This window comes from Lacerta agilis, chromosome 1 (genome assembly GCF_009819535.1).
Source record: "Lacerta agilis isolate rLacAgi1 chromosome 1, rLacAgi1.pri, whole genome shotgun sequence".
In the NCBI taxonomy this organism is placed as follows: Eukaryota; Metazoa; Chordata; class Lepidosauria; order Squamata; family Lacertidae; genus Lacerta; species Lacerta agilis.
In genome coordinates, this window is record NC_046312.1 from 90,719,816 (window position 1) to 90,747,765 (window position 27,950).

At 42.2% G+C, this 27,950-nt stretch overlaps 3 protein-coding genes across 20 annotated transcripts in view; 2 read left to right on the forward strand and 1 right to left on the reverse strand.

Annotated features, from left to right (window-relative positions):
- The window catches only part of KALRN (kalirin RhoGEF kinase), a 494,138-nt gene extending 484,615 nt beyond the window's left edge, over nt 1-9,523 (forward strand). For 16 of the 17 annotated variants that reach the window (XM_033162965.1, XM_033162941.1, XM_033162933.1 and 13 more), the window contains 5 exons: nt 1,680-1,844; nt 2,607-2,685; nt 2,835-3,035; nt 3,447-3,585; nt 4,746-9,523. In XM_033162965.1, coding sequence (XP_033018856.1) covers nt 1,680-1,844; nt 2,607-2,685; nt 2,835-3,035; nt 3,447-3,585; nt 4,746-5,291 — 1,130 coding nt within the window. In that variant the 3' untranslated portion in view covers nt 5,292-9,523. The remainder of the gene's footprint in view (nt 1-1,679; nt 1,845-2,606; nt 2,686-2,834; nt 3,036-3,446; nt 3,586-4,745) is intronic. The other variant, XR_004427468.1, reaches the window with a different exon arrangement.
- A 2,185-nt stretch (nt 9,524-11,708) lies between these two features.
- UMPS (uridine monophosphate synthetase) lies at nt 11,709-17,777 on the forward strand. The gene is made up of 6 exons (XM_033163118.1): nt 11,709-11,893; nt 12,918-13,071; nt 13,663-14,331; nt 14,784-14,959; nt 15,551-15,665; nt 17,373-17,777. The coding sequence occupies exons 1-6, from the start codon at nt 11,735-11,737 to the stop codon at nt 17,552-17,554; spliced, it is 1,455 nt and encodes a 484-aa protein (XP_033019009.1). The 5' UTR covers nt 11,709-11,734; the 3' UTR covers nt 17,555-17,777.
- A 6,308-nt stretch (nt 17,778-24,085) lies between these two features.
- The window catches only part of ITGB5 (integrin subunit beta 5), a 74,112-nt gene continuing 70,247 nt past the window's right edge, over nt 24,086-27,950 (reverse strand). Inside the window, exons 13-15 of one of the 2 annotated variants that reach the window (XM_033163130.1) lie at nt 27,344-27,460; nt 25,467-25,633; nt 24,086-24,593 (exon numbers count right to left, since the gene is read on the reverse strand). In XM_033163130.1, coding sequence (XP_033019021.1) covers nt 24,498-24,593; nt 25,467-25,633; nt 27,344-27,460 — 380 coding nt within the window. In that variant the 3' untranslated portion in view covers nt 24,086-24,497. Of the gene's footprint in view, nt 24,594-25,466; nt 25,634-27,343; nt 27,461-27,629; nt 27,715-27,950 lie in introns of those variants that run through there. The other variant, XR_004427481.1, reaches the window with a different exon arrangement.

A 27,950-nucleotide genomic window follows, 5' to 3' on the forward strand; every position in this document is an offset into this window, starting at 1 on the left:
GCTTAAACATTCCATACTCATAGTACACCTTTGGTCTGCAACTGATTGTAATAGTATGATCCGTGTTGTTGTGCAGAGCTGCTAGGCTGAGTTAATAGGTTTTGGTGCCTTTTAATTTGGGGTGTTGCCTATGCTGCCTCTTTCTGCTAGGGTTGCCTGGTGCAACTGGGAGGTTGTGAGCAAATTAGCTTCGCCATTACCTTTCCCTCCCACCTGCAACTGGGACAAGTCGTGTCCCGTGGCAGGCAGGAGAATACAGGTGAGCAGAATTGGCTCGAGGTTTTTGGGAGCCCTTAGGTAAGAAGACCTAGTGATCTCTTTCCTCCTCCCTGCTGCCGTCCACTTGCATACTCTCTCTTTTTCTGCCAGCAAGTGGCAACTGCTGCTCCTTCCCTTCACTCCCATGGCTTCTTTGCACTGCCTGCTGTGGGCCAGTGGGAGAGAGCAGGCCAGTGGGTGGCAATGGCAAGAGAAGCAACAGCAGGGCCAGGTTCTTCTGCTGGTCAGCAGAGGGCCTCCAGCCTAACCATGGGCCTCAGAGGATGCAAGTGCAAGTGGAGCAAGGGAGCACCAGTATTACATGGGGTTGCCAACCTATTTAAGTGAAAGGCAAAACCTATGGACTGGATCTGGCAAGCCTGTTTTCAGTTGTTCTGACTCTCGCAGTCCAGATGTGAAGGGTTCTTCAACTGGTGGTGATCACCACACTGGTCCATACACCTGACAAAGACCAGTGCAAAATGCACGACCAGCATGCTGCAATAAGCTGGGGGAAGGAACCTCAGGCCTATGGACCAAATGCGGCCCACCAGGCCTTTCTATCTAGCCCTCGAGCAAGACTCCTAAGCAGGACACCTCACTGCCCCTGCTTCCTGCCTCTCTCGAGTGTTTTTTGCCTGGCTAGAATGCATTATTGAACTCTGAGAATGCCTCTTGCTTGCCAGGATGGAGGACAGACAGGAATGTTTGCATGTGTGTAGAAACTAGCCTGTTGTACATTTTACATTTAATGGTTCTTCCCACTTTTGCCTCTGGCCCTGCCCACCACTGGCATGTGGCCGCCAGAAGTTTGCCCAGAAGAGAATGGGTAGTAAACCTGAAGCTCTTTACAGCTGGGCCTGAGGTGGTAGAACAGACCATACCACTTCAGTCCACAGATGAAGACGAGTATTACTGAATACTTTCCTGTGCAAATTTTATGTATTTAACTCCCTACCAATAGAAAATAAAGTTCTAATGATTTCCCTGTGGCACTAGTTTTCAAATCGGAATGATTTTTTAATATGGTGTTCAAAAATAATGTCTCTTACCTCTAGTCTAATATGGTGTTCAAAAATGATTTTTTAATATGGTGTTCAAAAATAATGTCTCTTACCTCTAGTCTAATATGGTATAGACCGTTCTACAACATCACACTACTGCATGTTTAAATCAGGCAACACAAGAAGACAAAGTGGTTGCTACTTTTCTTTGCTTTTTTTAGCACAGGTGACTTCTAAAAGAGTCTGTATTTCTTTTCTTTTTTATCAATTAGGGCTGGATTAAAGCTTAGTCTCAGTGTGGTGGGGTGGAGGGGAAGAGTCAGTAAAGCACAGCATCCTCCCTTCTCTAAAATCTACAGGTATAGTCATATTCTTTTTTTAAAAAAATATCTTAATCTCTCTCTGCATAACCCACAGGCTCACAGGTCTGGCAGCAGTCTGTTGCCTCCACCTTGGACACCTACCTCGTTATTGAAGATCTCACACCTGGATGCCAATATCAGTTCCGAGTCAGCGCCAGCAACCCCTGGGGAATCAGTTTGCCCAGCGAGGCCTCTGAGTTTGTGAAACTTCCAGAATACGGTGAGAACTTGGTCAGAAACGGAAGGATACTAATTTTCAGAGGGAATAATATTAGAACTGGTGGGTCAGAGTTCTGCTTCAAAAGCTAAAGTTTGTGTGATTATCAAGCTTCTTGTTGGCATTTTGTAGTCAACTATAGATATCTGAAGGGATGCGGGTGGCACTGTGGGTGCCACAGAGCCTAGGGCTTGTCGATCAGAAGGTTGGCAGTTCAAATCCCCATGATGGGGTGAGCTCCCGTTGCTCGGTTCCTGCTGCTGCCATCCTAGCAGTTCGAAAGCACATCGAAGTGCAAGTAGATAAATAGGTACCGCTCCGGCAGGAAGGTAAACAGTGTTTCCGTGTGCTGCTCTGGTTTGCCAGAAGCGACTTAGTCATGCTGGCCACATGACCCGGAAGCTATACGCCGGCTCCCTCGGCCAATAAAGCAAGATGAGCGCCGCAACCACAGAGTCGTCTGTGACTGGACCTAATGGTCAGGGGTCCCTTTACCTTTACCTATAGATATCTGAGGGCAATATATAAATGATTGTGTCTTTTCTGATCAGCACACACGTATTTAGATCAGCTCTTTTATTTTGTTTTCAAGGCGTAATCGTTAGGATCTGGGTGCACACTTGGTGGCATGTCGTCTGCTAGCTTGTCAAGGCTCTTGCATGATTTTCTTTCTTTAAACTTCTCCCTTTGTATTACTGATGTGTAATAAAGACTATAATTGGCATTGCAACCAACTCTATTTCCCCATCCCTTTGGGTTTCACAGACTCTGCAGCAGATGGAGCCACCGTGACCTGGAAAGAGAACTTTGATTTCGCCTACACAGAACTGAATGAGATTGGAAGGTGAATTATTTCACTAAATGAGATTGAAATCAATTATTTCACTAAAACACACAATCCAGGTGTTAAAAGTGTTTCTTTTAAGTTATCTGTTAAGGCAGTGGGTGCATGATTTATGAATGAATGATGATTATTATAATTTCTCCCCACAGGGGTCGATTTGCTGTTGTAAAGAAATGTATCCACAAAGCCACCAGGAAGGATGTTGCAGTGAAGTTCATCAATAAAAAAATGAAGAAGGAGGAACAGGCAGCACACGAGGCAGCCATATTGCAACATTTGCAGCATCCTCAGTATATCACTATTCATGACACCTATGAGTCACCTTCCTCCTATATCTTAATTTTAGAACTGTAAGTCTCTTGATGGAAGCTAAGCTTCTTGTTTGTTATACTGAGGGAATCCTCCATCTTTACAATCACACTTTTCATGAGTGTAATGAAAACAATTTCATTTCCCCATGAAAAGAGCAATATTTCAGATGACTGTGAATGTCAGATCCACACAATCCAGTATGTGCATTCACTGGGGGGTGGGGGTGGGGTGGGCATAATAAGCCAGTGTGAAATAGCATGCACTTAAATAAAGAGTCATATATTTAAAATGAGATAGCCCTTATTACACTGCAATATATAAATATTTTATTTATTGCTTTTTTAAAATGCCACTTCCATTATAAGATGCTAGTTGCATGTTTGCAGTATTAGCAAGTGTTTGTGATTATGCTAGATTTATTTTCACAGTGCATAATTGTTGGCTTTTAGGATGGATGATGGGCGTCTCTTGGACTACTTAATGAACCATGATGAGTTGATGGAGGAGAAAGTAGCTTTTTACATAAGAGACACAATGGAAGCCTTACAGTACCTTCACAACTGCCGAGTCGCTCATTTGGATATAAAGGTAGGAAGCTTGTGTATAACTCTATCCATCATGGTGAATTCCAAGCATTCAGTCTATTCCAAATTCAGGTGAAGAGATAATCTACGTACTGTATAGTGAAAACACTTAAAAGTACCTACTTTGTGTCACTAATCTGTCCTTCTTTCAACTACATTATAGCCATATTTGTGACTCATGAAGGCATCTGGTGCAAATTTCAAAAAAATAAAAAAATAAAAAAATCCGAGCAGTTCTGAGAATTCACTTACAGGATGTCATTTTTTCTGTTTTAATATCTTGTCATTAACAAATGACATATAACCAGTGCTTTTTTTTTCTTTTTTTAAAAAAACCTTTAGGGGTGCTCTCATTTTGACTCAAGAAAATCACCATTTTATAGTTCAAATTGGGGGAAAATAAATAAAGTACAAAACTTCACAATTGAAATGGTCTGTGAATAATCAGATTGTCCACATGTCGGCACTGCTGCTCAAAACATACACAGTGTTGGCTTATAGCAGTTTTGTTGCCTTTTCTACTTAACTAGGATGCTGTACATGATGCTTGCCATTCACCCACCTATACCTAGTGAGCATTTGTGTCCTGTACATCTTACAGGCTGGCGTCCTGTAGTGCCTTTTGTTTTAAAAATCACAGTACTCCTATGTAGACAAGTTTCAAAATGTCTCTATCCTTCAGCTGGTATCCATTGAAACCTTTCACTCAAGTTTGTGCATTGTGCATGGTGATTTGCTGGATGGTCAATCTAACCTGATAATTAAGGCCACAATCCTCTCTATACATGAAAGTAAGGCCTATTGAACACAGTGGAACTTACTTCTGAACAAATATTGAAATACTCTGTAAGTCCCAAAATGTAAAGCCTCCAAACTAGCCAAGCAAATACTTACGGTACTTCACTTGGGTCATATGTGTGTGCTGAACAAGAGGTGGCAGCACATACAAAACCTTCCTTTTTGTTGTTGCATTCCCCCCCCCCTTAACAGGAAAAGCAAAACAATGTATTGTCTGAAGGACCACAGGAACCACATATGCACTGCCTTGGGTTCTATGGTAGAAGGCAGGCTGGCTATAAATGTGATAAATAAATGTTGGCTTAAACTGATTTATAATACAAAAGCAATGAACAATGGAACCCTTTTTATCCTTGCTCTCCACAGCCAGAAAATTTGCTCATTGACTTGCGGATCCCAGTGCCTCGTGTTAAGCTAATAGACCTGGAAGATGCTGTACAAATCACTGGCCATTACCATGTTCATCATCTCCTTGGAAACCCTGAATTTGCTGCTCCAGAAGTTATCCAAGGTGCTCCTGTTTCACTGGGCACAGATATTTGGAGCCTGGGTGTGCTCACCTATGTCATGCTAAGTGGCGTGTCTCCCTTTCTGGATGAAAGCAGGGAGGAGACTTGCATCAATGTGTGCAGAGTGGACTTCAGCTTTCCCAATGAGTACTTCTGTGATGTAAGCCATGCTGCCAGAGACTTCATCACTGTCATCCTTCAGGAAGACTTCAGGAGGAGGCCAACAGCAGCCACTTGTCTGCAGCACCCTTGGCTGCAGTTTCACAATGGCAGCTATTCCAAAATCCCACTGGATACCTCACGCCTATCCAGCTTCATTGAACGCCGCAAACACCAGTTTGATGTGCGGCCAATTCCCAATGTTAAGAGTTTCATAATGAGCAGGATGAACCCAGGAATATAATGCAATACAAGTACTTTGATTTGACACTGAAGCACCGTGGCGTGTGAAAAGAGAGAAGGTGGAATCTCTCTCTTTATGTCTGTGTAAAGTATTCTAATTGATGTGATGTCAAAGAAAGTGTACGTACTTTTCCAGCATTTGCATTATCTTAACTGGTTAGAACTAGAGGCTTTCAGATGTTGCGTATGCAACTCCTCGCATGGCTTGTCTTGCAATGATGAAGTCATGTCAAATACAGATGAATATTTTAGAAAAAATACATCATTTGAAAATGGTAACCAAAACACCATTGCCTTACTTTTGAAAGGCAGCCTTCTAAAAGACCTGGACACCCTTGCTGATCTTATTAAACTTTAACTCATGTATTTGAAAGGCAACGGAAAGTAAAGAAATAAAACTAGGCTGACCCTTCACAGTCAGCATTTCCTGAAAACAACAACATTGGACTGGATTCCGAGATTTTGTAGAAATAGTTGCTCCTCAAGTCCTAATGAAGTTCTGTTCCACTAGGAGAATTCCACTTGTCTTCAATAAGAATTAACCTGTGGCAGAATTGTTTTTTTATGGCCCTTGTGCTATCATAATGTCAGCTTTGCCTGTAAAGTGACTTAGGTATGCCGTATTGGTCAGGATCATAGTATACCTTTGTCAAAAGTCCTTTGGATTCTCCAGCACTCACATGTTCAAAGCTAACATACTGTAAAGTAGCAGTGTGCTACGGCTGAGATGGTAAATTCACTGGAACAAAAAATGTTTTGATGAAGCACAATGAGACATTTTTTAAAACTAAATTTTTATAGCTCTTGTACAGACTTTTTTTGTGAAACCTGTGTGTTGAGAAAAGGCTATGTTACAATAATTACTGTATCTGTAAACTAGATGTCAAAGACTTTTTCTATTGCAGAATGGTTGTTGAATTCTCATATAGTCTGTAAAATGAAAAGGAATCTTATTCCTTTTTCAGTTTTAAAAGTTGATCAGTTGTGAAATCAATCCAAAGTTGGCCAAAGTGTGGTAAACATAGTGGGTCCATCCTTACAATTATTGCTTCAAAATTAGACTTGATGTGTGAGACTGGTAGTTTACTGCATATTTGTACACATGCATCTCTCTCCCTAGGTCCAGAATTCTAACATCTATGCTAGCATATTTGTTCCATCCCAAACTCTGGTGTTAAATAACAATTCAAGAAAGACTATTAATATTAAAAGTCATTGTAATGGGCCATTATTGTGAACTAAACACGCCACTAACTTAATAGCCCCTTATAAATCATTAAAGTATTTTCAAACTAAGAAGCTTTTGAATAATAGTTCCAAACTGCAGTTATCTCAAATTAATATTGTAAGAACTAGTCCAGCTTTTTACACCTAGAGCAATTTAGTGCCAAGACAGTGACTAATCATTTAGAAATCAATCAGCAATTCATAGTTAACTTTTTCCTCTATCCCACCAACTAATCTTCTATAAACCCTGCAATGTGGCAATGGACCTAGTAATAATCAAAGGCGTGGTGAGCTCGCTCATTTTGCCTGTTCAGTTGGCATCCATTTGTTGAACACAATATACTAATGGTTCTGGCACATCTTTTAGTCACTTGTGTCCTATGCAGCTGTCAGGATTAGGCAACCTGGTAGCCAAGTGACAAGGGTTCTGTAGCCTCTCAGTGGCACCTGACATATTATATTAACCTGGAGTATTTTACTGTTTTCTCCTTTCTCTTGCCCACAAACCCAAACAGATCAAATCAGGAGCTGTAAATGTTCTTACTACAGTGAGAGTAATAAGAAAGGTGGTGAACACACTGATATCTGGTGAACCAAGAAACAAGCCAACAAATCAGTACAGAAAAGGAGAAAGGTACTTGACTTAGATTTTATGGCTAGAAAATGTGGTTCAACAAAGCAGAGGGCCTTTCCATAGGGAAAGAAGCTGATGTCCTTTAACTTTTCAATGAAGTGTTTTTTCTGCTATTTTTTAACCAAGAGGTTTGTTATACTATGAACATCAATGCAGTGATCATCCAACCCACTGTTATAATAAGGAATGTGGGGGAAAGGATCAACTCTTGAGGTTCCTTTTAGTTGCTACAATTTCCTCAAGGCACTGACAATCATCCAGAGGCGGAGCATATCGGCTCAGGTATAAACAACAGCCAAGATCCAGCCTGAGTTACCCATGGCGGAATCCCACTGTAATCAATGGAAGATATTAGTCACAACTAAGTAGTCCCAGTGACTTCAGTGTGACCTAGGCTAGCTACAATTCTATGCATACTTAATGAAAACTAGTTACGCTGAACACAGTGGGTACTTACTTCTGAGCATGGGCAGCCCAAAACATGTTGATGTCAGAGGCAAAGGGACAAGATGGTCTTTCCCCATTCTATGTACAAAGGCCAAGGAGACTTTAGCTCTGTTGATGGGGCAGCATCCTCCACTGCACCTGAGTTCCGTGAGCTAGTTCAGGGATGCATTACAGGCCATGTGACACAAACAGCTCTATCTGCTTCCAGGCTTTCAGCATCTGCACAAGGCGGCTTCTTCATGTTACATGATAACGATTGAGCCAGCGCCGCTTCTGAATAAACATACTTAACATAGTGAGACCAGACTGCATGTCATGGATCACTTCACTGGAACCAAAGGCCAACCTCAGTAAAGAATCACAACTTTTAGATATGATTAAAGAAATAGATGTGGATCTTTACCACATCTCCTTGCTTTTTCCAGCTGTGGTAGCCGCTAGCATAAAAAATGCCTACCTACTTTCTAGTTCTGTTCTTCTACATATACGTGGAAGAGTGACTGTCAAAATGTGGACCTACTTTTGGTTCTTTTATTTGTGATTCTGGGGAAATGCAAAAGAGATTACTTAAGCATCATTGAAGAACAAACCTCTGTGGTACATTTAAATCACTATGGAATAATCACCTATGGGGGCAGGGAAATACCTGAATCTGTGGCAAGCAAATAGGCAGGATTTAAGACAAGGACAGACTGCTGTTTTATCATGAAGTCTTGAGAGTTGTTTTCTCAGGCATAAAGCAGTTTTTGCTTCAAAGGGCTTTGTAATGTGAATGTAAAATCTACATTGACCCAGAATACCAGGAATTTATTATCTTCTGCAGCAACATCAATAACATACAAGAGGCTCAAAAGTCATTTAGGCATTATGTGTGACAATTCCTGGAATCTTGCTTTTAATCTTTTGTAACAAAGACTGGCTGCATCTCTCTCTGTTCATGTGTGCCCTTCATCCTCTGCTGATTTTGTTGGATATGTCATCTGCAGCCAGTAGTTGTATGCAACAAAGTGTGACTAGCCATGGTTTGGGACCATTGGATTGTAACTAGGAATTGCTATACACAACTTAGTTCTCAGATGAATATCTGTGTGCTATTGCATGGACATCTTTCCTATCCATTTGTAAAAGAAAATCCTCCACAGGGCTCTGGTTTCTCCCCAAAGCTGATTGTTTATGGGCTGACACATCAGAAAATGGTGCTTTCCTCTTTCCTAAGAGAATAAATGCCAGACCCTTTAGGGGTGGGGGCTCCCCAAGCTGGTTATACAATTACTGTCCAATATCAAACTGCTTCTAGAATCGTTATACTAGTGACTGTTAACATGCCAGGATTCCGTAATTTCTCAGCTTATACTCTGAAGCTAGTAGTAACAAACATCTGTTCTACTTAAGCCATATCTTATCCTTATGCTCTCTTTTTCAGTGCTGGTGCTTTTGCATCTTTCTGTCAAACCATTGAGTCTGCTTTTGCTAGCATGTCACTTCAACAGTATACTACTGAAAATAAGGTCAGACATGTAACGGGCACAGCAGACTACTAAAAATACACTTTTAAAAATATTTGCAACAATCATTTCTGTGGGTGGTGTAGGTGGCAGGGATTGTATTAAGAGCTTAAAAAATTTCAAGGTGCAAACGAATTCCACAGCCTTAATCATTTTCAGTCTTTTGCTGGTCTGCCTTAAGTGTTATCTCATTATTTTATTATTGATTTTGTTTTGTATGCATATGTGTTTTCTAAAACATGTTGTAAATATTTTATTTATACTTCCGATTCTTCATGTGTAATGTTGTAAAGTGATTTCCTGCTGTCACATGTTCTTACTCTTCTGCAGTATATATAAATATATATGTTATCTACAGATGATAAAATCTACATTTTAGGCTATTGCCTTCCTTATAAATACAATATACAAAAGATTCAAGTATGCGATTTTTATTTTTTAATATAAAAGCAATTCTGCTGACAAAATCAATTAAGATGGATATTATAAAGACAAGCTTTTATTTTTACTTATATGACACTGTATAGTATGGGGAGAGAACACAGAAGAAATTGTGAGAGCTGCCTGCCATGTAAAGCCATTAGATACAACTGAAAAGTAAGGTGGGGATGCTTAACAAAAGTCCAGCTAAAAAAAATGGCCGCCGCTTCCGAAATTTTCGAGTTACGAAGGGAAAGTGGCGGCACGATACCTCTACTTACGAAGATTTTAATGCAGTTTTTTCGACTTGCAATGTTTTTTTCCGACGCTAGATGGCAATCTTCGACTTACGAATATTTCGACTTCCGAAAGCTCTTTCAGAACCCATTCTTCTCGTACGTCGAGGGACCACTGTACTACTATTCTTCTCTAAAAAATAGGATTTATGATTTCTGACATATGTGCTTTAAGACTGTAATATGAACCTTTAAGACTGTAATATGAACCTTGAAATAATGAGAATTGATTAGCTCTACTGTGTTCGGGCAAATTCAATTTTGACATTACAGTACTAACACTACCTTTTTAAAAAAAAAATTCAAATTTTGCTACATGACGCACACCAAAACTGTTAATTTCCACTGGTCTATGTTGATCAGGCTACTCACTGCTAAAGGTGGTAGTGTGTGACCCCGAACTTTTAGCAGAGCCTAAAGATTAAACGTCCACAACAGAGGACGCCCTTAATGTGAGCAATGCTCGAGTTCTTACGAAGCGAGTAAACCCGAACGTGCTATACGACCCTGAAGGCGGTTATTGGCTCCCAGGGGTGTGTGGCTGAAAATAAATAAATAAAAATAACTGAACTGAACTAACCAATTGCGTCACGGATAACTCGGTTCTGCCCCCTTCCCCAATAATTCCTGGCTACGGCCATGCTCCCAGGTTCTTACTTGCACAAAAGTTCGAAAACACATTTCAGTCGGGAATACCTGTAGCCCTTTCTTTAAAAAAAGTTATCCATACCTGAGAAGCCCGAAGCTTCTCTCCAAAATGGACCCTATGCAGTATTCTTCCGTCACAGAGTTGCTTCCAGTGTCTCGTCCCTCCACCATCCATCCTAGTGCTGCACTCCGAGGGGTTTTTCCTTTGGCGATGGAGTTTTAATTCGGCTTTTGGACACACTGCGTGAGCATGGCCTTCTCGAACTCCCCTTAATTAAATTTACTCACCGCTTTCCCCCTCAAATGCTCCAATGCATAGGCGTAGCTAAGTGGGGCAGCTGCCTCCCTAGGTAAAGGTACCCCTGACCATTAGGTCCAGCTGTGTTCAACTCTGGGGTTGCGGCGCTCATCTCGCATTACTGGCCGAGGGAGCCGGCGTACAGCTTCCGGGTCATGTGGCCAGCATGACTAAGCCGCTTCTGGAGAACCAGAGCAGCGCAAGGAAACACCGTTTACCCTCCCGCTGGAGCGGTACCTATTTATCTACTTGCACTTTGACGTGCTTTCAAACTGCTAGGTGGGCAGGAGCTGGGACTGAGCAACAGGAGTTCACCCCGTCGCAGGGATTTGAACTGCCGGCCTTCTCATCGGCAAGCCCTAGGCTCTGTGGTTTAACCCACAGCGCCACCCGCGTCCGATAGATCAAGTAAAATAGAAATAACAAACTGACCAATCACGTCGGTCCTACCCCCCCCTCAACAAAAGTCCTGCCCCCCCCAACATAAATCCTGTCTACGCCCATCTCTCCTCTCCTGTGTAGCTCTATTCTGGAGACCGGGGGTGGGGAGTCGCCGCTTTGTGCCTCCACACCAGTGTCTGCTATGTGATGTCCACTCCACACGCGTCCACACGGACGCACGTGCACTAGAATATGCGTGTACTAGTGGCACAAGCAACTGCAAAACAAACCTCCCTGCCTTCTCCGCTCCTAGGGGCGGAGCACATACAACCTTCACTCCTCCTCCGATACCAATTGCACCCCCTTTCTTCCAAGCAAATAGCGCTGGCGAGGACGCAAGAGAAACCCAAGTGCCACTAATAGGTCTGGTGGGGTAACGAGAGTAATCACCACTAGCGCGCATGTGCATGTGGCACCCCGTAAGGAATCGTCCCGTTTCCTAGCGACGGGGGAGGGTTGCCCCGCCCCGCCTTCCCTTGCGTCATTACTCGGCGACTGCCCCAGCGGAGCGCGGGCGCTGTTCTCTGTATGTGCGCGCGAGAGCCTCGAAGGATGGAAGCATTAGCCTCGGAGCTGTACGGCGTGCAGGCGGTGCGCTTCGGCGAGTTCGTGCTCAAGAGCGGCCTCGTCTCCCCGGCCTATGTCGACCTGCGCGTCATCGTGTCGCACCCGGCCCTGCTCAACAAGGTGAGCCCACGTGCGGGCGGGAACGGGGCGCGCGTGAGGGAGTAAGGCAGTTGGCGGAGGGAGGCCGAGAGACCAGCGCCTCATGTTTCTATTGCAGCTGAGGGTCATTATAAGCACCGCTGTGCAGCTGTAAGAACTGGTCCTGCCTGGGGTTTGCCTCTCCTCTCCTTGTTTTCCCCCCTCCTCTTGGGGTAAAAGGGTTTACAAGGGCGTAAAAGGGGGTGCAGCTTGCTGGAATGGAATGTATGTCAGCTTCTCTGTGAGCCTTTTCAGCAGGACAATAATGCTTTAATGCATTTAATTTAGTGCTCTCAATACTAACGGACAACAGCTGTCATCACCTCCGGCCCTAACTATGTTGATTGGGACTGAGGGGAGTTGGAGGCCGGCCATGCCTGGAGATTTGGAAAGCCTGTTTTAAACAAACCAACAAACCAACATGGGAAAAGTGTTAAAAGAGTCAGAAAGGGACCTCGAGGGTCATCTAGTAGCTGGGGAATGGGCAGCTGTCAAAAATGATACAATCCAGCCAGCTAAGTTGGGTAGGGTTTTTCCCTCGTGCATAATTGTCTGTAGAGGAAGGTGAGGTAGAGGGATATGGATGGAAGAAGGGCACAAAGAGATAAGAACATTGATATGTCTTGTCAGCATTGTTGCAAAGGATACCCTTCTCAGAACTCGGTAGCATAGCTTATCATTTATGCCATATTAAACCAAATAGTAGTGCTAGTGGAACCCAACACAAGGATTCCCACTAGTGCAACAGAGATCACATGACATGATTCTTCCATGAAAAGAAATAAGCTATCACTGCTTGTTGCTCTTCAACCTAAATGCAAAGAACACAGGCATAATTAGTTGATGAAGTAAGCCTCATGTGAAGAAACAAAATCCATATGATCTTTGTTGCTTATGGTTTCACTTTCTGGTGATTCTTTGTGGACTCTCCTTATTTTATTGACAATGTATTAATGTTTGGTTATAATGGTAGAACCTGTTTTATATTTAAAACAATTTCTTTCAGATAGCAGGTTTCCTTTTTCAAACAGCAAAGGATGCTGCAATCAAGTATGACTCTGTGTGCGGGGTCCCATACACGGCTTTGCCCCTGGCAACAATCATCTGCTCAACCAACCAGATCCCAATGCTTATACGGCGAAAAGAAGCTAAAGATTATGGTAAAAAGAATCAAATTTACCTAGATCATATATATTGGCGTTATAAGCAATGAATATTCAAGACAGCAAAAATGTTTATTATAAATTAACAAAATTTCCAACTTCCTTGGTAGTGTATATACAGTTTGTTGTTTTAGCAGATCTAGAAAGGTAATAATTTGATGTACATAACACACCTGTGATTTAGGAGCCTTAGTGCAGAAGTTTTAACTACAAGTTTTTCTTAACTGGTGTAGTGCACGTGTTATTTTTAATAGTACAGTGGTACCTCTAGTTACGAACTTAATTTGTTCCAGAGGTCTGTTCTTAACCTGAAACTGTTCTTAACTAGAGGCGTGCTTTTGCTAATGGGGCCTCTTGCTGCTGCTGCGCCACCGGCACATGATTTCTGTTCTCATCCTGGGACAAAGTTCTCAACTTGAGGCAACTCTTCCAGGTTAGTGGAGTTTGTAACCTGAAGTATTTGTTACCTGAGGCATTTGTAACTCGAGGTACCACTGTAGTAGCAATTATATTTTCAGTTGAGCTGGCAAGGTTGTTGGTTTTTTGTATTGGTAGGTTAATAAAAAATGCCCTTTTTTGCTTCAAAAGGTACCAAACGTCTTGTGGAGGGGACAATAAACTCAGGAGAAACTTGTCTGATCATTGAAGATGTAGTTACCACTGGTTCAAGTGTTCTGGAGACGGCAGAGACCCTTCGGAAAGAGGGGTTGAAGGTTACAGATGCTATAGTGTTATTGGACAGAGAGCAAGGAGGGAGAGCCCTGTTGGAGAAGCATGGCATACACCTACACTCAGTATGCACCTTGTCTAAAATTCTCAAGGTCCTTGAGCAGCAGGAAAAAGTTTCTCCTGAGATGGTGGCAAGAGTAGAAAAATTCATCCAGGAGAATATTATTAAACCTTCTGAGCAAAATGGTACTGCTACTGTGAAAAGAATGTGCAAAGAAATGAGCTTTGCTGCTCGGGCTGAACTGCCAAACACTCATCCCCTCGCTGCACAACTTCTCAGGCTGATGGAGAAAAAGCAGTCTAATTTGTGTCTTTCTGCTGATGTGACTAACTCCAAAGAATTGCTCCAGCTTGCTGCGACTTTGGGCCCTTCCATCTGTATCTTGAAAACTCACATTGATATTCTGGATGATTTCACCCAAGAAATAGCCAAGGAGTTGAGAGCACTTGCAGATAAGCATGAATTCTTGATATTTGAAGATCGCAAGTTTGCAGACATTGGAAATACTGTGAAGCATCAGTATGAAGGTGAATTTGGCATAACTACCAACCCCCTCTCTTTTCAACCTATAACATGTTGCATATCTCTTATAGGGCTGCATATGTTCCTAGTACTCTTAATTTGAAATGTTGATGTGGCCTTCACTGACTTGAATCTAGCTCTTTATTTTTAAGCCTTCAGGGGCCTTGCTTTTGAGCTGACTTTTATTCAGATTGTATGCTATACTGAGAAAAATAATACTGAGGAAACCAAGCCTGAGGCTAGCATACAGGGTGCTAACAAATATAAAATATTGATATTCCATATCGTGATAGTGCTGTGTGGTTATGACTTTGATAGGTGCCGGAAACATGACTCTGGACAATATTTCTACAGTGGTAATAAAAGTTGTGAAAAGGGTATCCCTGGTCAATCTCTTAAGTAGTTATCTGATTGCCAAAAAGACACTTAACTGATACCTGTCTATTTTCTGTTTCAGGTGGTATTTTCAAAATAGCATCCTGGTCAGATATAGTTAATGCTCATGCTGTTCCTGGACCTGGAGTTGTTAAGGGATTGAAAGAAGTAGGGCATCCTTTACAGAGAGGGTGTCTCTTGATCGGTGAGATGAGCTCAGAAGGGTCACTGGCCACTGGTGACTATACAAAAGCTGTGGTAAGTTTGATCTTTCATCTCAACAAAATGTCTTAAATGGTCTAGATCTTTCCCCCCTCTACCATCTGGGAGGAAGGGGTAGCTCTTTTGAAAAGCAGCATTTCTTGGATTTTAAAGTGCTACTTTAAGTTTCTCCAGTTGGACATAGCCAGCAAAAATAAAAAAGCTGGTGCTTTCTCTGAAATAGATCAGAATGGAGGCATAGCAGTATAATACTGCAGTGAAATTCATGTTTGAGGTAAAATAGTGGGAGTTTACACTGCTGAAAAATGAAAAACAAAGTTCTTGGGGGAGTGTGGGTAGGAATTGATGAAAATGGGGTGAGGCAAAGGAAGCAAGGAGGTTATATTTGTGATTGGCATGCTCATTTGCTAATGAGAATGGTATCCATTGTGAACGGAGGTACCGGTAAGTGGATTGTATGATCTGATCAGTACAGTCTCTTGATTCTTTATCATGTTGTCTTGATTTTGTTAAGGCTGCAAGTCTTTGTGCTTGCATAATAGCACCTTGTTTAGTATTTGTTCCTCCATTCTAGAGCAAGAGTGTAAAGCATTTTCTTACTTCTCTTGTTTATTTGTTTTCCTTTAGGTTAAAATGGCTGAGGAACACTCAGATTTTATTCTGGGATTTATTTCTGGCTCCAGAATTACTGACAAACCTGAATTTCTTCATCTGACTCCTGGTGTTCAGATGCTGGCTGGAGGTAAGCAATTCTGTGGCACTTTATTTGATGGTACAAAATATTTATGAAAATACCAGAATAATTGAAATAATTCAGAGGTACACTCGTAAATATTTCTAGTTTGTATGCTGGTGAGGGTGAAAATGCAGTCAAAAATCCCCAATAGTTCCTGTTCAGATTATACCCTTCCCTGTCCTAACACTGAGATTGCCTTTAGATTTGTATGTCTGGTTCTGCATTCCCTAGCCTTGGGTGAGAGATCACATCCAGATAGTCTCAGAATTGCCCAATTCATGTACTGCAGTGAGGAGAGTGGGAAAGATGATGAACAGATCTACAGAGTTGTAATGTAGGTGTAAAACATACTAACTATTCCACACTAGAAGCAGCCAAATAAGTGCAGTATCATAAAATACAATATGCAAGTTCCCTAAATGTTCATAATGCTCTGTCCACTATTTTCTTATTTCATTCACTGAAAACTGTAACTGGACATTAAAGTTACTGGAAATAATTTCCTACTTATCTGTGCTTGTATGCAAGTTCAGAATTTGTAACAGCAGACAAATAACATCTCTCACATATGTTTCCATGTGTTAGTAATTTGGTTCTGATAATAGTACAGCAGATTTCCACTTGCACAGTGGAACTCTCCCCTGTAGCCCCCCGAGCTACACTGTAGGGTGCTGGAGGTCCCTCCAGGGCAGATCTTAAGGTCTGTTGGGAGAGGAATGGGAAGTCCTGCTGTATGAGTGGATCTCTGCACACACAGCCTTGGATGCAAACCAGTCCCTGTTGTTTTGCATGCAACCTTGCCATGCTTTAAATTATTTGCAAATATCAAGGCATATTTGCCATGGATATGCCAGTGAGGCTTTATGTTTCATATTTAATCAGTGTTAATAACCCTTAACACAGCGGGTGGTGCTGTGGTCTAAACCACTGAGTCTAGGGCTTGCCAATTGGAAGGTCGGTGGTTCGAATCCCCACGATGGGGTGAGCTCCTGTTGCTCGGTTCCTGCTCCTGCCAACCTAGCAGTTCGAAAGCACGTCAAAGTGCAAGCAGATAAATAGGTACTGCTCTGGCGGGAAGGTAAACGGTGTTTCGGTGCGCTGCTCTGGTTCACCAGAAGTGGCTTAGTCATGCTGGCCACATGACCCGGAATCTGTATGCTGGCTCCCTCGGCCAGTAACGCGAGATGAGTGCCGCAACCCAGAGTTGTCCGCGACTGGACCTAACAGTCAGGGGTCCCAATGATTTGTTCTCACGTTGTTGATTATCACATCTTGGATAGATCCTTTTAGAGCATGCTTATTTCCTGTGCACACTTAATAGCATTTTAATAATACAGTAGTACCTTGGTTTACGAACTTAATCTGTTCCGGAAGTCCGTTCTTAAACCAAAACTATTCTTAAACCGAGGCACACTTTCCCTAATGAGGTCTCCCACCGCCAGTGCCCTTCTACCGTTCAGATTCTGTTCTTAGTCCAAGGTAAAGTTCTCAAACCAAGACACTATTTCCAGTTTTGTGGAGTTTGTAAACCAAATCATTCTTAAACCGGACTGTTCTTAAATCGAGGTACCAGTGTATAAGGATAAATCTGTACCTAGTGTTAGTGGGGGGAACACTTTTTGCAGTTCACTAGCATTCTTGAAACTCTTTTATGAAGGAAACTCCTAGAGAGCAAGCATAACATGGCACATTTGTGATTGTGATCCATTGCAGGTGATAAGCTTGGGCAGAAGTACCTCAGTCCTCAGGAAGTGATTGGTAAAAGAGGTTCGGATATCATCATTGTAGGCCGTGGTATCTTATCTGCTCCCAGTCGCCCAGATGAAGCAGAGACTTATAGGAAAGTAGCATGGGAAAGCTACTTGCAGAGAATTGGTGTCAGTGCACAAAAATAGCACAACTGCTGTGTTTCATTAAGCAAGCCAAATTCTTGAAGCAGGAAAGATTGAGAAGGTAATTCTTTGTTGTTATTTTGCCTAATGAATGTTGTTGTATGTTGAAATTTTGCTATAAAGTTATTTGAGAATCAGTACAGAAATTGTAAATTTTGACTCCGAATTCAAACAGCTGTGTGTCGTCTGCTATCCCATTTTTAGAAACACTTTAAAGGGCTTTTTTTTTACTCCAGTGGTTTTGTGAGCAAGTCCTGATCACATTGCATTTGTTTAAAGTAGTTTAAAGTTCTTAGTTGCTGTTCTCAGTTGTGCTAAAATGTAAGAACTGAGTGTGATAGGGCGCTAGGCCATCTTCCACAGAGCAGTTTCTCCATCCAGCATTTGGTGCTTTAGATCATGATCCGAAATACGTTTCAAAATCTTGCTCAGGTGCAGGAATTGTGTGCCTTAGGTATTACCGTGTTTCTCCTAAAATAAGACACCGTCTTATATTTTTTTCCCCTCAACAAAAACACAGTATGGCTTATTTTCAGGGGATGTCTTATTTAAACCGCGTCACATCAGTATGCTGCATAGCCACGCCTCTCCGGGCTGTTTTAATGGGAGGTGCCACGTCACTATGGCTTATTTTCGGGGAATGGCTTATATTTCGTAAATGCATAGAAATCCTGCTATGGCTTATTTTATGGCTATGTCTTATTTTTGGAGAAACACAGTAATATGCTTGTGCAATATGTGGAGATGATGCATTCCATTAATGATCTGCTACCTCGACATTCAGGATCCTTGCTTCTCTAATAATTGCCTCACTGGTAAAATGCAATGGTTGTCACAACAATAAACTTCAAAAAGGCTATGTTTAAATGGTATGAGAATTCTGGATGATACCCAGTGGCGTGGATATCCTCTTCCTCCCCCTGAGCCCTGGATATCCTCTTCCTCCCCTGTATCATTGTATAAAATTTAAGCCACCAGAGGGTGCTATAACCCTTTGTGTTTTTCAAAAGTTTCTTTACTTAGGGTTGCCATACGTCTGAAATTTCACAGACTTGCTTGGAATACCACATTCGTCAGCCCATGTCGGCAATGCCAATTTGGCCAATTTTTCCTTAAAATAGCTGCAAAATGTTAATTTTGCAATCTTGCCAGAAAAAGCACAACTTTTCTGTCTGGATTTTCGCTGTTTGAAATATGGCAACCCTACTGTACATAGACTTGTTTATTACTGTTTAGTTTTCCACAATAACTGCCGAGAACTAAGAAACTAAAGTTACCAATTGCTTAGGAATTGGCAACCATTTTTGCTGGAATATAAATGTGAAAGCAGCCGTCTGCTGTATGAAATATTTGTCATTTGTGCTGTTTTGGAACAGAATAGACAGATGCAGATGTACTGTTCTAACCATCTTTAGGGGGTTCATGTAGGCTCAGCACTACTCTTACCACCTGTTTGAGTTACACCCCCATCCTGCCTTTGTCTATATATTCAGTGTAATATCTGTGTTGATATAAGACAGCTGATGGGTCTAGCCATACTTTTAACATTTCCTAGAGCAGTGGTAGGCAGAGAGCATTTTTAAATGTGCCTGCATCACTCATATGGGTTGGTGTGGTGAGAAAATAGAGAAGAGAAAATAGATAATCCTAAAAAGCAATAGTTGGTGATGATTGAGAGGGAAGTGTCCAAGGCTGTCCCAAGTATAAAGAACTGTTTAATTGAAGTAGTAGGTATTTAACAGAAAAGAACTGAGTTTTCACTTCAGAAAACAAAAAAGGGAGTTCTGTTTTGACAAAATGATAGTAGTTGGATCTCCTTTGTTTTGTTGCACATACAGTGAGGGGGGAAAGTATTTGATCCCCTGCTAAATTTGTCTAGTTGCCCCCTGACAAAGAATTTTAATGGTAGGTTTATTGTAGCTGTGAGCGACAGAATAACAACAGGAAAACCCCCAGAAACCCAGAAGACATAAGTCAGAGATTGATGTGCATTATAATGAGTGAAATAAGTATTTGATCCCTTTGCAAAAGATGACTTAGTACTTGGTGGCAAAACCCCTGTTGGCAATTACAGAGGTCAGACGTTTCTTGTAAGTGGCCACCAGATTTGCACACACCTCAGGAGGTATTTTGTCAAACTCCTCTTTGCAGATCCTCTCCAAGTCAGTAAGATTTCGAGGCTGATGTGTAGCTACTCGAACCTTCAGCTCCCTCCACAAATATTTGATGGGATTAAGGTCTGGAGACTGGCTAGGCCGCTCAAGGACCTTAATGTGCTTCTTCTTGAGCCACTGCTTTGTTGCCTTGGCCGTGTGTTTGGGGTCATTGTCATTCTGGAATAACCATCCTCGACCCTTTTTCAATGCCCTGGCTAAGGGAAGGAGGTGCTCACCCAAGATTTGACGATACATGGACACATCCATCATCCCTTCAATGCGGTGAAGGTGTCCTGCCCCTTAGCAGGAAAACAACCCCAAAGCATAATATGTCCCCCTCCATTTTTTATGGTGGGGATGGTGTTCTTGGGGTCGTAGGCAGCATTCCTCCTCCTCCCAACATGGAGAGTTGAGTTGATGCCAAAGAGCTCAATTTTGGTCTGATCTGACCACAATACTTTCACCCAGTTCTCCTCTGGGTCATTCAGATGTGCATTGGCAAACTGCAGACGGGCCTCTACATGTGCTGTCTTGAGCAAGGGGACCTTGCGGGCTCTGCAAGATCTCAGTCCTTCACAGCGTAGTGTGTTACCAACTGTTTTCATGGGGACTATGGTGCCAGCTGCCCTGAGATCACTGACAAGTTCCCCCCGTGTAGTTCTGGGCTGCTTCACTACCGTTCTCATGATCATTGCAACTCCACGAGATAAAATCTTGCATGGAGCCCCAGACCGAGGGAGGTTGACAGTTATTTTGTGTTTCTTCCATTTGCGAATTATTGCACCAACTGTTGTCACCTTCTCACCAAGCTGCTTGGCAATAGTCTTGTAGCCTTGTGCAGGCCTACAATCTTGTCCCTGACATCCTTGGACAGCTCTTTGGTCTTGGTCATGGTGGCTACTTTGGAATCTGCTGGATTGATTGCTTCTGTCGACAGGTGTCTTTTGTACAGGTACTGTAATGAGCTGGGATTACAGGTAAGCCCTCTCCCTTACAGCAGGTGCTTCTAATCTCAGCTCGTTACATACAGTGAAGATACCAGGTAGCCTGACATCTGGCTGGTTGATAGGGGATCAAATACTTATTTCACTCATTATAATGCACATCAATCTCTGACTTTTGTCTTCTGGGTTTCTGGGGGTTTTCCTGTTATTCTGTCTCCCACAGCTACAATAAACCTACCATTAAAATTATGGACTGGTCATTTCTTCGTCAGAGGGCAAACAGGCAAATTTAGCAGGGGATCAAATACTTTCCCCCCTCACTGTACCTCCTTCATTCAGATTGGATTTATTGTTAGCATACATTACTATTTGTATGTGTATGGCCTTAACTGGCATGGTTTTGGAAGCGGCCAAGGGAACAATGCTTTTCATTCAGGCACATCTCTGTAAAGAAATCTGTGTCCAGGGTTAATGTCTCCTATAATCTCTAATTTTACATTCCTTGGCTTCCTTCCATATGTTAGCAACATGAGAACTAGGTCACAATTTGTTTGTGCGTTGTTGTTTAAAACAAAACAAAAGAAAAACTCATCTGCATTATGTACCATAGGCATTCCTAGCTGAGGCAGTGAATATATAGGGAGACAGACGCTGGATGTGCTAACCTCTGCTAGTAGTTTATAAAACAACTTGAATTTCTTAATTGCATCTTTTTTGTAAAAATAAGTGGGGGTGGGGGTTAAGTGGCTAGATTTGACTTTTATACATTTAAGCTGATGCAGTATTTGGCGTTGTGGTCATCAGGTGATAATTCTTGTTAGATTGGTTGCTTGGCAAACTTCTGTGTCAAGGAAATGCAGTAGCTTAATGACGAAAAGTGGCAATAATGGCAAAAATATTCATTCTGCAGTCATTTACTGGCTTGCATTACTTGTTGAAAAACCAAACCCATCAGAGATTGTTACTTCATTCAATATTAGGCACTGAGCCAGCTACCCCAATAACAGTGATTCTCCATAATTGGCTGTTATTGAAATGCTCATTACAGATTATTATAGGAATCAACACACACACTTGATAGCCATTTAAATTATGTAGTTCTGTCCCATTCTCTGTTGAAGGTTTCAACAGCCATTTCATTCAGAAGATGTAAGTGGCATGAGGTGCTTTGCAGTACCTAATTCTTGTTGTTTTAAAATTTCCACCCCACCTTTAATTTGGCTGCTTTACACTTTCATTTTGAGATGAAGCTGGAGCCAGTTTATTTTAATAGTGAAGGACAATTTCAGCCTTTTGTAATGTGGCCCTTTATCACTGTAATCTGTTATATGCAACCTTTCTTTGCTATTAGCCAAACAGTGCTTTTCCACTATGTCCAGCCACTATGACACGTAAGAGACAACTTTATTTGTGTGAGTGAATTAGTTAATGTGGTTAAGAGGGAAAGTTCATAAATTCTAGTATGTCAGGTAATTCTACAAATCTTCTCATTCCTCCATCAATCCTGGCTCTGATTGATGAGTGCTCTATTTTTACATGCCATGGACTGTTCTCTTCTTATGTTGCCATTTTTTAAGCCTTTAGAAGCCTTGGGGGAAAGATGGCGTATAAAAATGTTAAATAAACATAGTTTGATGCTGGGCAGCAGATAGGCTGTTTAAGCTTGCTACTATGAACACAGTTACTATTGGTCTATGTCCGCACCTACTGCTCCAGCAGGAAATGAAAATAACTTGGTTTTCTCCTGGCAAATGCATTTTGTGACCAGTAAGAGTCAGAATGAGAGAATCAGTAGTAGTTTGGCTAGCCTTTTATTTATTTTATGTTGCCTTCTGCACTGAGGCTGTGATACAACAGTCTCTTAAATTACCATAAGAAATAGATATACTCTAATCCTCAAGAATATCAGTTTTTCTTTTTTTAAATTGGGGGCTTGTTTTGCAGGCTCAACTAATGGAGCAAGAAATGGTTCCAGGTGTTAGGCTACACAATTAGAGGTATGTTGTAGCCTTAAATTCATACTTGATGTATCTACACTGCACATGTAGGTGTTAGGAGTGATAGTTTAACTGGGAAGTTTAAGAAACTGTCATTAAAGTCCTAACAAAATTCTATTTGCAGCTGCCTGCTATATTGAAACTGGACAATGTTTACAGTAATATTGTATGTACAGGGGAAGTGTATAGACCCTTATTTTTTATAAATGCAGAGTCATGAAATGTTTTGAGCACTGTTCTTTCCTGAGTCACTGCAAGAACCTGAAGCAGCACTTCATTAAACTCATATTTGGATTTGTGATAATGGTCTTTGTGTGCTTAAGACATTTCATACATATGTTATTAAACCTGAGCTACTGCTGCTGGGATGCTATGGCCATTACTTGGTGGAGTAGGTGCAAGTGGCTACCCCATGTGCCTTGCAGTTGTCATTTTGCTACATGTCGACTGCGTGGAATAATATGAAATTTCTCCCTTCCTGGGCTGCAGTGGTCCCATCACTCGCTTGATTTTGCTTTTCAGCCCATCCAGTTGTTTCCCTGTGCCACACCTCTTCATTACAGATTATTAACAGTGAACCTAGCAACTTTGCCCCTTGGACAAGGTGACGCAGCATTAAGGCTGATTTCTTCGCGAAGAGGAAATGCAATGTCACTGCCAACAAACAGTAAGCTTTATAAAACAAAAGTACTTCATACACTGCCTCTCTCATTAAGCATTTAGAAACCTGATCTTAATACATTTAATACTGTACTTCTTTAAAGATCTTTATTGTTCGGTGTTCAAGTAGATTAGGTTAAACCTAACATGCTATATAGTAAGAACTAGTGAGCAGTCTTTAGAGGACCTCTAGTTGTCTCCTTTGCCAGCCTGCAAAACTGGTGACATTAAACAGAAACAGAGATTACGTATCTTAAGTTTTGTGGTTGAATTGAATTATGCAAATATTACAGTATCCACACTTGGGTTTATTTTATTTTCACTATGGGTCACGTAGTGAGCAAATAGGGGCTGATAAATTCAGGTTAAAAAGATTAAAAACCAGATGCTAAGCATGTATACTTGGAAGTAAAGTTCAGTGGGAATTATTCCTAAGTAAGCATGTTTGCAGTCAAAACATTTCCGGCTACTGTGACTGCAGTAACAGCAACTACAGAGAGAAGGGCTGTAACGTGGAATTTCAGATAACTGAGCAGTTTGTAAGTGTACAGGCTGACCTAAAACTGATGGGCTGAACAAGCAAACAGTCCCTGTTTATATTAATTTAAATTCTGATAAAAAGTGCTTAAAGATAGTGCAACACATCTTTCATGAAAAAAACTTGATCATGGAAGCAAAGGAATAAGTATACTCATAGCACATATATGCAATTGCTTTTATTTTTTAATATAAAAATTTATTCTAAAAACTGTTTAACACCTGGTTTTTTTAAAAAAAAAAAAAAACAATGCTTCCACCACCTCCTCCAATGCTAGTTTTTCTCCCTAAAAACCAGCAGTGACACAATACCCCTATGAAATGGACCTGCATGTTTTTTCCTACCAAGATATGGCTGAAGCTGCTATATGGCACATTGTTCAATAGGTTGGCGCTTCCGAGGCATCAAGAGCTCCAGGTCAGTGACAGCACGTTCTGAGCACATCAGCAGGGCTTGGGTTAGAGATCTGCAGAGCACATGGGCTGCTACCCATTTGTCCTCAATGTGCAATAGAAGCCATCTCTTGACATTCAAGTCAAAGTTTAGAATACTGTCCCACTGTAGAGGATACAGTCTTCCTTTTTGGGAAGCGGTGAGGAAGCCAAGCAATTGTCAAGCATTCCACTCTCTCTTCCACCTTCAAGCATAGTGTCAATCAACTGTACCATTATAGGTCCTGTTAAGCTTATTGAATGTGAAATCTAAGCTATGGGTGGAAATAGGTTTTCGGTAAAGAGGGTTTGAAGCCTGCAAAAAAGAAAAAAAGGAAGTGGTATAAACAGTGTATTTTACAGGGAGATTAAACTCTGGACATGCAAACCAAATACAAGTTCTGCTTAAAATCAATGGCATCTCATTTGTTTCTCCCTCCCCTTAATGCTATTTTGCTACTCTTTCCCCTATACACTCCTAAAGTCTGTAACAGTGTTGTGTAGGCCTAGGTGATGTATCAATGCATCACCCAGACTGCAACAGAGGCATCACCTAGCGGTATATTGCAGGTGAAACCACTGCTATTCCTGAGTCCCTCTGCTGGGGGGGGGGGAGGCTGGCAGATGCCAGCTGCTTTGTCGCTTCAGGAGTGACTGACTAGAAGAGTCCTCCAGTGTGAAGGCGGAGGCAGCGAGCCCTGATGCCTCGCTTGCTTGGGGGGGGGGCTGTCTCTCCCCACCTGACCAGCTCAAGGAAGCTGCTCTCTATCTTTGAGCAGGCAGGTGGCAGCCAAGCACATGGAGCCTGAGAAGCACATTCTCAAGCTCCCTGCATCTGTCTGCCTCGTGTCTTCTTCCGGTGGGGTGGGCTGTCCATTTCTTCATGGAGTGACCAACCACCCCAAGAGCAAAGCCGCAGCCTGCCCTCCTGGGCAAAGGCAATTTAAGCTGCCAGTACATTGCGGCTCCACAGCTGCTGCTCATGTTTGCGTCCCTCCACCCGAGCCACCTCTGCCTCCCTGCACACCATTCTGGTCTCAAGCAGCCCCCATGAATCCTTCCCTGAACAGAGTAAAGCAAGACTTTCCCTTCCTGCTCTCTAGTCCTCAGCACACATTTCTTCCCACCCCTATGCACTGAGCCCTTTTCCAACTCTTTCCTGGTTTCCCCCCACGAAGTGAATGCTTACCATTTCATATCTTGCCCGGGAACGCTCACTTTGGAATCTGGCAAATTCCCGCCTGTCATGAATAGTGACCAGCAGCTTCCAAATTGCCAAGAGGACAATCCCCAGGAGCACAATGCTGCCTACCACAGCAAGTAAGATCATCATGGCATCAGGGGCAGTGCTACACTCTGGCAAGGAAAAGAAAGGGACCCCGGTTGGTCATCATTGATAAGGACACTATCTAAATCCAGAGTAATTGGAAAACACCAGAACTTGCCTTTTCAAATACAGGTATTTTTAAAGCCTGAAAGGTTCAGAACCAACAGCAGAATTTTTGATGCAATATTTCAGAGACAACAGTTAACTATTAACATATGATCAGCTCTGCTAATTCATTTGCAGCATATACATTGTTGCAGCAGCAGAGTTTTTATATATCCCCAATCTAGCAAGTGGCTACTTCTGTGCACATCTAAGGTCACTGGGTGGGGAATTTCACATGTCTTTCTGCTTGCTGCATGTGACAGCTCCATATGTATATAGCATTTTTAAGAACGGGTGGGGAACCTCAGCCTGGGCTCTTCCCATGTTTCACCCTTTCCTCAGCCACACTCTTCCCAGGCCACATTCTTCACTGGTCCTATTTCACACACTCCTTGAGTGTGTTTGCCTGGCTCAGAATGTGTCCTTGAACACTGATAATGCCTCTTGCTTGTCTAGGTGGAAGCTAGAGAGGGGAATGTGAGTGCGTATACAAACTGGCCTACTTTACATAGATAAAATTTACGTCCGTTGCTCTGCCCTGTTGACCACTGGCATGCAGCCCAAGTCACCTAGAAAGAAATGCCATCTGAAAATGATGCCGCACCCACTTCATGCTCACAGCTCAGCTAATTTGGCAGGAGACTGAGGCCAAGGGGCGCAACTGCATTCAAATCCCTAAAGCTAAGGTAGGGTGCAATATTGCATAACCTTTCGACTTCAAAAAGTATCTATTTTTATTATTATTTTAAATTCACTATTGGACTCTTTCCCCAAAGTCTGGAGCTGTTTAGATCAGGAGCTTTAGATTATGACCAAAGTAAAAAAGAATCATAGCATGATAGTTAGACTTAAAAATAAGGGTGGGGATTTGGGTCTAGCCGATAAGCTCCAATTGGCTCGGATGTTTCTTCTGGCAAGAATGCTTGCAACACTGAGGTAAGTTGACTTCATCATCCCATCACACAAGGTCCTTCTGATGTGCTCCAGATGTGCCTGGCACTGATCACTGACCATCCACCTTCATCCCCTCTCACTAGTATTTTGTGGACCACTCCCTTTGTGAATCTGTTCTTCTGGCTTAACCTACATGCAGTCCCCGCCCCCAATAGTGAAAATTAATTAGTGGGCAGAGCAATCCAAACCGCTCTTGTGCTCAGCTGTCTCCTCTCTAGCTAAGCTGGCCTCCTGCAGGCTGCCTTCAACAGAGCAATGCAGAACTGCCCCTTTGGAATATAGAGACACAAGGGAGTTCTATGGGCAGCCAAGTGAAAGGTCCCAAAACGGTATTAGGGGGGCAGGGAGGCTGAGCTAGCCTAGGATCCATCAGCATCAGGCAGCAATTCAACCCCTCACTTTCTGCCCTGGCTGTTGTGCATGGCAGGGCTGTGGAAGTGGCCCCACCACACTAAAGCCCCCAAAGGGGAAATGCTTGGTTTGCCTTAAATACCTAAAACTGCTCATGTGTTTTCAGCACATCTGAAAAGGGAAAGAGTATCTAGGGACAACATCCAAACTCTTGTATCCTTAGTGGTGTTAAAGGAAGCAAAATGTTCTAAGGGATTCGCAAGTCCACAACCAAACTTTTGCCTTGCTGGTATGGACAAACAGCAAAAAGCATGTACGATATAACAAACCTGGTTCCTTGAGAACAGTGATGTTTGTCTTTCCACTGGTGAGTTCTGTGTAGGTGAACTTCATCACACAGTCCTTCACTGGATAAGCACACAAGACTGAATGAGGGTCATCAGTTTCTGGAATAAAATGTATGAAAATCCTATTTATAACACAAATATTTAAAACCCTAGCATATTGTGGCATATGTTGAAAAGCATTTCAACCTATAACATATCCCCAGCATTAGATGCTCCCTTTGTTTTGCTGGGCATTTGTTCAGCGCATCAAAACACATGTTTGAATTACCATTATTTTGACCCCAGAAATGGAAGAATATGTTGAGATTCTAAGTCTCTTGGGTCTCTGGATTCCTTTCAATATGACGGCCTTCCTGTTGGTACATATGGAGCAAATTAGGAAACCATTCAAATGTCTAAAATTGTTGAAACCATTAACATAGTGAGTAGGTGAAAGATTGACTCGGCTGCATGCCTAAACATTTTGAAAGTTATGGATAAACACAACTCCAAGATTGCAAAGGAGATGTTGGTATGGCCCCACCCTCCTTAAAGAGGAATTTCTATGTCTCTCTGAAAGAAGGCCAAACAAAACTGAAACTTGGAAGGC